This window comes from Sturnus vulgaris, unplaced genomic scaffold, assembly GCF_052056855.1.
Source record: "Sturnus vulgaris isolate bStuVul1 unplaced genomic scaffold, bStuVul1.hap1 Scaffold_195, whole genome shotgun sequence".
Taxonomy (NCBI): Eukaryota; Metazoa; Chordata; class Aves; order Passeriformes; family Sturnidae; genus Sturnus; species Sturnus vulgaris.
In genome coordinates, this window is record NW_028276170.1 from 7076421 (window position 1) to 7088811 (window position 12391).

Here is a 12391-nt window from a genome sequence, read left to right on the forward strand (position 1 = left end):
ATCTTCCTGGAGGAAGGATGGGTTGTGGAAATGATAAAGAACACTGCCCCACCTGGTTTTAACAGATGGCCCATTAGCAGAGGATATCTCCCACAGAGATAAGGATCACTGCTCCACCTGTTTTTATCCACCACTCTTTGTTCTTTTGTTTCTTCCCAGGAGCTCTGACTGGTTATTTCATGTTTGCTGCTGATTTCTTCTCCCTTTTGAAGATGAAAATGGTAAAAGTGTCTTTGACCTGCCTTGCTGGATATTGTGAAGAGGAGCAGTCATCTGCTGCAAGTGGAAGTGTCACAGGTGGAGCAGAGTTCTGTGAGTGCTGTATCAAACCAGACCTCGTCAGACCTGCCAGAACAACTGGTCCTTGCTGCCCTTCTCTGCCCTGCCTGTTCCCCACTGTTTCATGCCAGAGTAATTTAACTGCTGTTAATTGGGTGTGTGTTTCACTCGAGCCAGTCCAGCAGAACCAGCAGAAAGCAGCCCCAGAATGAATGGGGCTCTGCAGAGGAGCCCCAGACTATTCATCAGCCTGCCCGCAGAACTGGCTCCAACTCTGAACCCTTGTGACCACACTCTGAAGAAGACACACTTCTGATATTTCTGAGGCACTTATGACTGAGGCACTGCACGTGCTTGTGCAGGTAAGAATCCCAAAGTTCTTTCTGCCAGGAAAATTAATCCACAAACACCAGAGGTTTATGTCCAAACAGGAGACAGAGGAGTCCTTTTTGCTTCATTTAAATAAAGGGAGAGGCCATGGGATATTCCCCTGGGATCTCTCCAATTTTTGGAGGACACAGCCTCCTTTTTATCCTATTTCCCGGCCGCATTTCCCTCTCTCTTTCCCCGTTGGCTGAGGTACTTGAGAGGCACAGACTTCCCGGAACGCCTGATACCTGAAATTCCCCTCTAATGTATAACCCTCCCTTTTAATTTTTAATTCTTACAGAATTCATAGTTTTCCCCCCGTTGCTTCTTTCATCTTTCGATATCCAATTTCATTTATCAGCAGCCCTACAGTTTGTTTGTAAAGGCAAATATCTCTTCCCATTCAACAATCAGTGGAATCCATCCCATTGTTTCTTTTATCTCTCAGTGCTAGCCTTATCTACAGGCTGATCCACAGCTCATTTGTAAAGACAAATTCAACATTCCTCTCAATCAAAATCCAATTTTTACTGAGCACTACATGTGCTTATATACCAATTACAGGAAGGCTGGTAATATTTTACTGCAATCACATAGAGAAACCTTACATAGACAAACTCTCACATAGACAAACTTTACATGTGGACTTAGTAAAATCTTATTTCCCATAACCCAGACTTGATCCAGTCCTCTTGCAGTCATGTCTCTGTTTGCTCTTGCCAGGCATCCTCGTTGTCAGGCTGCATTTGCTGATTCAATCTGCAGTACTATCAGTCTCATTTGCATTACCCATATCCACACCTCCCCCGTTTCTTTTAACTAAAAATACACTCTTAAGCGATTTGTCTATTAAATTCTTAACACACTGTAAAATACAAGGAATAACTACTACAATGCATAATATGATGCCTAATACATACAAACCTATTTTAACTAAATTCCTAACCCAGCCAGTGAGACCCCAGTGCCCTAAGAGCCAGTTCAGCCAGTCGTACCCATTATCTACCCGAAGTTTATTCCCACCTTCTTTCAGGGCTTGAGTGCTGGCATAGATGGGCTGGGAGTGGTCAGAAAGGTTAAGGCAACACATCCCATCGAATTCCTCAGCCACAGGCGGCGGCGGAGCTCGGAGGCGGCCCCAGCGCAGGTGGGAGCCGCGCTCGGTTGTGCGGGGGCTCGGGGCTCGCTGCGGGCCGAGGGGGCGGCAGGGGGCTCTGGCGGGTTGGTTGTGCCGGTGCCGGCCCGTGTTGGCGCTGGGCTGAGGGCGCTGCGGGAGCGGCTGCCCGCGGTCTCCTTCCCGCTGGGGCCTCGGCAGGAGCCGGTGCCGGAGCAGCGCTGGCTCGTCCCGGTTGCTGTGGGTGGCACAGAGGTGTCTGCCCTGTGCCCGGGGCTGTGCGGGAAAATTCCCGTGGCCAGAGGTTTGTGTGCCCAAAGGAGACAGAGGAGTCCTGTAAAAGTGACTTTATTCGTGAACAAAGAGAGAGGCCATGCGGCATTTGCCATGCGGTCTCTCTAAAGCGCAGCCTCCTTTTTATCCTCATTTTCCCGTCTGCATCTCCCTCTCCCTTTCCCCACTGGCTGAGGTACTTGGAAGGTTCAGACTTCCCGATCCACCTACTGCATGTCCTCGTTAATATGCACCTCTACTACGATATTAATCTTACTGCTTTCAATCCTTCCTTTTCTCATTTTCTCAAGAATTGCCTTTACAAACTTTTAATTTCCATTGACTCAATTTCTTTTCCCGCATCCTCTTTGGCGCAAGGTGTCGTGCATGGTAAAAAGCTGAGAGTTGCTGCAGCACGTCAGAGGAGGAGCAGCATTCGTTTAAGCCGTGGTCTGCCAGGGAACCACGGAAACGTGTCCCATTCCCATTATTTCTCCGGAATACGAGATATTTTCATATTTCCTTTGCTATCTGTTTAACCACTTTTCGGTTATCATCTGTTTGCAAACAGCCGTTTGCGTCATTTAATTTTCCACAAACTCCTCCTTCTTCTGTAAGTAGATAATCTGATCCCATCCCATGGTGAAATGTCTCGTTCCTCATTTCAGCGGCTTGGTCAGCAGGAAGGTCAGGAGCTGGAGCTGTCTGCTTGGTTATTATTTCAGGGATACTTTTAAACCTAATTTTGCCACTCAAATTATGGATGGATTTTCTGTGTCCTGTTATGAATTCGTTAGGGATCCCAGGGGCTGGTCCATGGTGTTGTAGGATTTGTTCTGGTGGCCGTTCATCTTTTTCTCTTTTTTGGGTGCTCCTTCCAGCCAGGGCTGCATCAATTGACCCCTTTTCTCTGATTAAATCATCAAATGTTTGGATTCCCAATTGATTTCTCTGGACTAGCAAAAACACCTCATTGCTTTGGGGAGAGGGATGATCCCCCCCACACTTTTTTTCATGAAATTTGCTCAATATTCTCCGTTTGCTGTTTCCCTTTGCAGCTTAACCAATTTCTGTTGCAGTCAGATATCCTCACTATGGGCTCTGCCTTTAGTTGTGCAAATTCCATCTGTGCAAGCAGGCAGAGCTGGGGGTGAGGGGCAGATGGACTCAGGGAAATTCCTCCCCCTGGCAAGAAGGCCCTTGGGCATTGTCCACACTTCTCCAGAGCAATGTTAATTTGCATTTCTAAAACTCCTCTCCTGGCTGCCTGGAACTAGGATTTTCTTCCAGAGCAGCCTTTAGGTGATTCACACGTCCACCCTCATAATCTGCTTTATTTTTCTTTTTTTATTTTTTTTAGCCATTTTTTATTAACAGTTTATGCGTTAAAGCCTCACCATTAATACTCTTCTAGGTTTGCAAAATGCAACTTAAAGGTGAGCTTCTAAAGATCCATTCTGAAATTCTGCCGTCATTAAGAGCCACCACAAATATATAGAAAAATATTCCAATGCAATCAAGTCTTTTCTGCCTCTTCTCCTAGGAGTAAAAATTGCTTGTCACACGCCTGGCCCAAACCTAACTGACAATCTAAAAGTAGGATTAATGTGAAAATTTTTTCTCATGGTGTAATCTTGTCACTGAAACTGCAGGGACAATAAAAAACTCTCCAACAATATCTTTAGTGTTAGAGAGTCAAGGCATTACTTGATTCTGGTCAGGATGTGCAACAGAAATAATTTCTTCCACACATAGCCCGGGTGTGCAGAGAAAATCATTCCATGAGATGTGAATTTTACTAGATTTTTCCTGAAATTTTACAGTCTGAACCCATTGAAATCCATTGGTTTAGTGTTCATTGCTTCAAAGTTGTGTAGTTCTTAGTATTTGGTTTCCTATTGCAAATGGATTTCTCCTCTTCTGATGTTAATTAGATCCGCATTCCTGGATTTCCTTCTCAGTCTTTTCCAGACCAGGTGTCTCCATCTTTGCTGGGGCAGTGTCTGGGGTGGGTGTTCCTTGATGTTTGCTGATGTTTCCTTGATGTTTTGTTGAATGTTGTTATCTTTGTGGGAATATTTTGGGCTATTCCCAGATGTTAAACTCATCTCTGTTGAGTGGTGCAACATCCCTTAAAAAAAACCTTTTAAAATTTCTTTCCTGAGAGAAAGGCAAACCGAGCCTGACTAGTAAAATGAAAGGTAAAAAAAATTTAAAGTTGGTAGACTTTCCAACAGTGGAATCGCAGGCAGCCCAGTGTGTGAGTGTAATTGAGAGGCAGAGTCCTGGGTGGATGCTGTGAACAGCAAAGTGCCAAGGCAGGCTCTGTGCCAGCCCAGCTTCCTGTGGCAGAGATTTCACAAGAGACAGGATTCTGGCCACAGACTGCTTGAAATATCCATCCCTTATCTCCAGCCCGCACTAGGTGGAGAATTCCCAGGGTAAGGAATTGCAAAGATCAGTTCCAAGGGAGAGAATTGAATATCTGCCCTGGCTCTGGCCAAAGGTTATAATGGCCGGATGCTTGGCCTTCAGCCAAGGGCACACACTGACTCAGAAAACACTTCCTAAATGCAGCAACATGTTGCATATTCATAGACCTTCATGCATTATTCAGAATCACTCTCCTCTGACCTGTAAATCATTTTTTCCTTCCCTGGGGTTTTGGTGTCCTATAATCCAGGAATGTGAAGAATTTCCTGATTATCTTTTTTACCATTCTCCAAGTTTGTTACATGAACAAAAGATTTTTACATTATACTCCAAGAAAAAATATATTTATCACACAGCTATTTATAAGTTTTGTTAATTGCAGAACTAAAAGAAACTATATTCATACAGCAATGTTTTCCAGCATATAGCATTCATTTTAATATTTGCAAAAACTCAATAATATAATGTACACTTATAACACACTTAGAATTCAAATTTCTTTTTCTCAGTGTGGAGGAGACATAGCTGGTGGTCCAATCATTTTGTTATTTTTCATTTTGTCAGGTTTTTTTCCTTTTCTCCTGTCCATACATCCCTTATCTCCACCCTCCACTAGGTGGAGAATTACGAGGGTAAGGAATTCCAAAGATCAATTCCAAGGGATATAATTCAATATCTGCCCTGGGTCTGGCTTTTATTCATGCCAAAGTCAATGGCAAAAGCCGCTACCATGGCATCTTGGTTTCTATCACCAGCTTCCAAAGGAGTTTCTTTATTTCCCCATTCATTCTTTCTACCTGACCTGAGCTCTGGGGGTTCCAGGGCTTGTGGAGGTCCCATTGTATTCCTAAAGCAGCCATAACCCCCTGAAGGGTCTTTGCTGTAAAATGAGTTCCCCATCTGAGAGTCTGTTGTTTCCACAATCCCTTATCTTGGAGTTATTTGTTTTAGAAATACCTTAATAAGCGATCCGGTTATTGCTGAAGAAGTCAGAACTGCTTTTTTCACCCTGTTAGCTGCCATGCTGTCACCAGCAGATATTTGAGCCTTCCTGCTCAGGGCATTTCAGTGCCAGGCTCTTCCAAGCACACCCAGCTCTGCCGGTTGAGCTGACCATGCAGGTGGTAACCTGAGCTTGGTCTAATTCCCTTTCCTTCATCAGAGCGTGTCTTGGAGCCCTTTTCCCTTCTCCTGCCCTTGCAGAGCCATCCATAAACACATTTTGTCCCTCAGGCCAGGGAATGTCTCCTAAATCTCTCCCAGCCTGGCTCTGGAGCTCTGTCACTTGAATGCAGTCATGGGTTTGTTCCCAGCCCCCTGTGCAGGCTGTTCAATCAGGAGCCTGGGTTAAACCCTTCCCCTGTCCTCAATTCTAAATCCTCCTGTGCCACTGAACAAGTTTCATTCTGTAATCACCGAGCACTGCTCATCCATGTAGAGGCTCCTTTGGTTATCAAAGCTTTGACTTGGTGCCAGACTTGAACAACAGGAGATCTGCTGCCATCAGTTTTTGGGCCTCAGGTCCCATTAAAGCTGTGGCTGCACAATTCTGCAGACAATGAGGCCACTCTGGCCACTGGGTTAAACATTTTAGCACAAGAATTCCTTTGGCATGGCCCTGTTTAACACCCACATCCAATTCAAATTTCTTTTCTAATTCTAAAGGAGCCGTGTCTGGGGCACCAATCATTTTGGTTTTATTTCATTTTTTGAAGTTTTGCAGTTTCTCATGTCCATACCACAACATTGAGGCTATCTAGGCTTAAAAAGTCAGACAATCTTCAATCCAGGATTGAGGATCCAATTGCAGGTCCTGCAATTATCTATTCAGTCTCAAAATTCTCCCAGCCCCATTTTAGTGCTGGGTAATGTTACTTCTGAGATTCCCTAGTCTTTCTCTGGGTCAATACACCACAAACCTTCAGTCAAAATATTTAACCTTTTTCTCCACCATTTGTGGTTTTTTTTTCAAATATTCAAAGATGCATTTTAGCCTGAACATTCAGCCATTTCACAGAGGCTTCTTCTACCACTTCTTGTCCTCCTGATTGCAGCAAGTCATCCACATCCTGCATTAACCCAATCCCTGGGGATGGGGTAAATTCCTGTGATATTTTCTGCAAACTTGCCCCAATAAGGCTGGTGCTTCCGTGCATCCCTGCAGAAGGACCGTCCATGTCTTTCTCATTTTCCCTTCTACATCTTACTCCCACTAAGAGGCAAATTCTAGTTTACCATCCTGTGTAAGTGGGCATCCCCAGAAAGCATCTTTGCCATCAAGTCCTGAATGGTGTCAGTGTGAGGAGGGCACCTGGTTCAAGATGGTGTAAGGATGTGAGAGCCCCTGGGTGCTGGAGCCCCCTCGGGCCCTGGGGTTCATCCCTCAGGGGCTGTAGAAACTCTGCCATGGCCTTTGCCTTCCCCTTGGCCTTTTCCTCATCCCTTCTTGCATTCTCCTGCTGTGCCTTTGTGACCAAGTGCTCCAGGGGCTTCTTCTGCCCCTCCTGCAGCCCCCTCAGTGCCTGGGGGTGCTCATCCTCTGACAGCTGCTGAGCTTTCTGCTAAATCATTCCTTTCTGCAGTGACCCAAGGGAAATGCTGAAAAGCTAATCTCGATCCTTGCACGTCCAGTCCCCATTTCCCAGCTGTTCCTTTGTCCTGCTGCTCCTTGTGCTGTGGCTGCCGTGGCCAGCCCGTATCCCAGAGCCGGTGCCTGTCCTGCCGCAGTGTCCAAACGCGGCCCCCCCGGCGGGCAGGGCCGGCAGCTCCACGGGGCCGGGCAGCGGCCGGGGCGTCCCGCAGCCTCCTGGGGGCCGGGGGCCACTGCCGGGCCTGCAATTGCCGGGGGGTGCTGGGCTCAGGCAGCGCCCGGCGCTGAGCCCCGGCTGCCCCACAGCCCCGGCCCGGCCCCGCAGCTCCCCACAGGCCCCCAGCCCGTGCTCCCGGTGCCGCCCCTCTGCGCCCGCTCCTGCCGCTGCCCAGCACAGAGAAACCCCCTGCAATCCTGACCTCCTTGTGTGCCTGTCCTGGCAACCGGGGATACAAAGGATCTGCATCAGCTGGCAACTTTTGAGGATCAAATCCTGCTGAAAAATTTCCCCATCCTCAGTATTTTTCTCTTCCTCCTCTTTTCCATCCTTCATTTTTTTCCCACATAGATTGCTCCTGCTGCATCTTGACTGAACCATATTCCTGCACAATCCCCTTCACCCAAGCCCTTCCCAGCACACCAACAGCATCCATCCCCTGTTGTCTAAATCTCTTCTGGACTTCCCTTAATGCTCCTGTGGGTGTCCATGTCCTTGATTACCTCTGGGAGAATGTGCAAACTCCCTCAACATGCTCCCAAGGGACCCTTCAGAGATATTTTGGGATCATCATCCCTTTTGCCAGGAGCCCTTCCTGGCTTTCCCTTCCTACCTTCCATGGGTGCCCTGCCATGTTTAGTCCCCGAAGATCCCACTGTAGTCACTGCTGAGATTTTCAGTGCTCTCTGGCTGCCGACTCTTCCCAGCCCCCCTGATCTGTCACTCGTCTGTCTCCTGGCCCCAGCGCCCCCCGGCAGGGGAATTTGGGGAGGTGGGAGGGGGGAGCGCCAAGGCCGGGCCCCCCCGCGCTGTGGTGGCGGCAGCGGCTGCAGTGGGGAGCGAGTGCGGGCGGGAGCGGCCGAGAGCCCAGCGCTGCCCCAGCCCGAGCTGCCCCAGCTCCATCGCTGCCCCTGCGCTGGGATGCTGTGGGTTTGGGGGGAAGAGGGAGCCGGCAGTGGGTGCTGGGCCTGGGGGCCGGAGGAGAAGGGAAGGAGAAGCAGGGTTGAAGAACAAAATGGTCAAAGGATGCACGTGAGAGGAACAGCTGGGATAGCGCATAGGAACGAGGGTTAGTAGGAGCAAGAGGAGTGTGAGCAAGAGTAGAGACATAGGAGGAGGAGGAGGAGGAGCAGAAACGGGAAGGAGCACAAGGTTCCACCCCTCCCTGTATCTGCCGCCTCTCCCCCAGCTCCAGGAGCCTTGCCCTCTCCACATGCAGCAGGCGACCGGGGAGGGGATCCATGATTTTCACAGCGTTGAGTCTTGGTGTTTCTGAGCTTTATTGGGTTAAATATTGGTGCTTTGGTTTCTTTGCGGGGCCTGAATCTTTATATTTTGGAGGGGCTTTTGGCTGAAGCTTGATATTTGGGGGGTTTTTGATCTGCGTCATGATATTTGGAGGATCTTTGGGCTGAAACTTGGTGCTTGGAGGTTCTTACAGACACAAGATGCCCAATGTCTTCCTGAGTTGCACTTTGGCAAGGAAGAACCCCCATCCCAAGGCTCTCTCTTCTTGTTTTTTCCCAATAACAGGATTTTTCATTCCCCATGTGTGGGCAGATGGAGAAGGAGGAAAAGCCTGGGAGATCCCTCACTAGGAGTGGCTGCAAACCCAGCCCAGGGAGCTGCGAGGAGGAAAGACCCTCCCTGAGCCGGGAAGGCGGCCGGAGATGCAGGCAGAGCTCAGAGCTGGTGGAGAAGCCTCCTGGAGGGGAGAAGACCCACAAATGCTTGGAATGTGGGAAGGGTTTCAGGTGGAGCTCCCAGCTGATCCGGCACCAGAGGATCCACACTGGGGAATGGCCATACGAGTGTGGGGAATGTGGGAAGGGATTCAGAGACAGCTCCAAACTGTTGCAGCACCAGGTGATCCACACAGGGGAACGGCCCTACACCTGCTTGGAATGTGGGAAGAGCTTTGGGTGGATGTCCTACCTGAAGGAACACCGACGCATCCACACTGGGGAGAGGCCCTACGAGTGTCCTGAGTGTGGGAAGAGCTTCTCAAAGAGCTTTAACTTGTCTCAACACCAACGGAGGCTCCACTAAGGGAAGTCCTGTGCATGCCCCAATTTCGGGAAGAGCTTCGTGTTCTGCTCCAGCTCCATCCCCCATGGGAGGATCGGTGTTGGATGATCCCCAGTGACGCCCTTTGGGCATAGCCCTGGTGATCCGTGTTGTGACTGGGGGGGGGCTCTGCACCATCCTGTCTCCCTGTGTGCTCCTGGATGAACGCAGGGGCGGGTACAACCATTGGGATGCAAACCGACATTGAGAATTCCTTGGGGAGAGTGAAATTGTTCACTTTCAACCCCAGAAAATCTTCTGTGTTCAGTCCTATCTTCTGGTGGTGCCCTGCTGGGCAGGGTGGAGGAAGAACTCCCGGCCCGTGGCTGGAATTGAGTGCAGTGGGCGCCGGAGAACAGCCATGAAACCAGAAACTCATGACGGCTCCTCTGACTAAACCCTACAGTCCTCACCCAGCCCCCAGCGTGGCCTTGAAAGACTCTTTATTGTAAATAACTCTGACTGCCCCACCTGGGAAAAATCACAAATCCCTCTGCTGCCCTCTGGGCAAGGTATTAACTCTTTCAATGCCCAGAATAAAACTTTACAGATACTTTATTCTCGCTCCTAAATTGAAAAAATCAACAACAACAAAAAAGACAAAACAGTAATACACACAGAAACAATATAAAAACACCAAAATCAAACAAAAAGAAAAGTCAAATCCTAAATAAAGAAAGGAGAAAAGTCATGAACGAAAATTTCTCGTTTTTTAAACTATGGACAAAATACTTTTGTTTCCCTATAACACATACAAATATTATGAAGTGAATATGACTGTTTGTTGGAGGTTGGGTGTTCCCCTTTTTCTCTCTGTGGAATTTTCCCCATTGTTATGCTAAGAAGCTGTGGCTCCCCCCTGGCTCAGACGGCTGGTTTTCCCTCGAGGGGAGGGGGAGGGAAGAGGGGGAAACACCGCGATGTGCAGGCAGCAGGTAAAGGAGAGGTTTGGGAGTCGCTCTCTCTCTCTCTCGCTCGTGGAGTCGGAGGAAAGACGCCGGTGCTGCTGCGCCACCCCCTCGCCATCCCAGCGCCGGGAGCCGCGTTCTCTGCTGTGGGACACCGCACTGCTCCCTTTCCCGCTTTCGGTCTCCCAGCTCCGGACACCCTGCTGGGCACCGTGACCGGCACCGTGAGCAGAGAAGTCTCTGCCCATCCCTCTCCCACCCGGGACGAGGCCGCAGCCATTGCCCCGGTCCTCCCGCAGCTGCGGGGACGGGACCTGCCCACAGCCCCGGTAACTGCAGGGCAAGGAGAGGGTGTCTGCGGCCAAAAAAGGACTAGAACTGAGTTATTGTTCTGTTGGCTGTTAATTTCATAGCGGTTGGTTTTGTTTGTCTTGTTAGATATATTAGTAAAGAACTGTTATTCCTACCCCCCATATCTTTGCCTGAGAGCCCCTTGATTTCAAAATTATAGTAAAGTGAAGGGAGGGGGGTTTCTACTCTCCGTTTCAAAGAGAGGCTGCTGTCTCTTTTGGCAAATACCTGTCTTCCAAACCAAGACAGATTTGGGCCTGAGGGCATTGAGAGGAGGGTGAAAAAGGAATAACAGTTCTCTTGAATTACCTAAGTTTTGTGGTAGGTGACACCATGCTGTCCAGCTTACCCTGGTTTGGGCTCCATGTGGTCACTGCTGTATCTCTCCCATTTGCAAGCCCTTTTTTGAACATGGGTGTTATCACTGAGGTTATTGTGGCTATTATCCAGTTCATTCTGTGGGTTGATCAGCAGAGAAATTAATGGATTTTTAACTTCCTCTGGAAGACAATCACATGGATTCAGAGCTATTGCACTCTAAGTGTGTAGTTTTGGGGTTTACTTCAATAATGGTACTTACTGTGAAGAAGTGTCAGCAGGGAAAATGTATCCCCAACCCATCACCCACTTTTTAAAGTCCTCTCCACCAGATTTGAAGGAGTTCAGATCCACTCTAAATGCTAATGATATCATACAGTGGTTGGTGTTGCTGATATGCCTGTTCTATTTAGCAGTCAGAGACAGGGGACATTGATTTGGATAACAACCCTGATACCTACCCCAGGAAATTGGGATGCTGCTGCAGAGCCTGACCCTGCCCCACAGCCCACTTCAGAAATGAAACACCCAGAGTAGGTAGGGGAAGGAGATGAGCCAGATTCTGAAGGAGTACCTTTCCCCAGCTGGTGAGAAACCCTCCCCCTGCCTTAAAGAGGGAGACTCTGATGGTGCAGCAGTGGAACCCACAGACATTACATCTGTCCAGGTTCCAAATGTACCACAAGGGCAGTCACAGCCAGCAGCAGTCACCCCTGTGGAAACAAAGAAGTCTAAGATGGAAACAAAGCACGTAGTTAATAAGGATAAGAAAGGAGGGCCCTCACAACCAACAGGGGAGCCAGAGGTTGAGATCATCACCAAGTCCCTGTCGTAGAAAAGTCTCCATACTCTGCAAAAAGACATTGAGTGATGAGGCCGTGAGGCTTTTACCACCTGGTTACTGCAGGTGTGAGATCTTATGGGTACAGGTGTGCAACTGGACGGTACTGAGGCAAGGAATTTGAGACTCTTGACCCAGGACTCAGGTGTGGACCAGGTATTTGTAAGGGAGCCAGGCCTCCTTTCCTTCTGGGAGTGGCTTTTAATGAGTGTGAGAGAGAGGTTTGTCCACAGAGAGAGAATGCAGGAGCACCACCATAGAATGTGCTGGAAGACCCTTGAGGAAGGGATCCAAGAGCTGAGAGAAGTGGCAGTGCTGGAGGTGCTCTTTGGGAGGGATGGACAGCATGACAATGACCCTGACAAGGTCAGGTGCACAGGGCAGATGTTGTGGAATCTGACAGAGCTGGGGCCATCTCAATACACCACCTTCATTGCAACAATTAACGCTGATAATAACAGAGACAGTGGGTTCTGTTGCCAACAAGCAACAAGCTTAGAAATTTTGAGAGTATGATCAAGGCCCAATGCAGGCTCATGTCTCTGCTGTAATTGTGAGCCTCCAAGAGGAGATGAGGGAGATGAGGGAGGAGGTGAGGAAGAACAGTTCCCAAGCAACACCAGTGCTGTCG

General features: G+C 48.8%; 1 protein-coding gene across 1 annotated transcript in view; it reads left to right on the top strand.

Moving 5' to 3' along the window:
- LOC148218043 (uncharacterized) overlaps positions 1-9324 on the top strand; it is a 96966-nt gene extending 87642 nt beyond the window's left edge. Inside the window, 1 exon segment of the mRNA XM_088158038.1 lies at positions 8987-9324. Within this exon segment, the coding sequence (XP_088014164.1) occupies positions 8987-9324 (338 nt within the window).
- The last annotated feature ends 3067 nt before the right edge of the window (positions 9325-12391 follow it).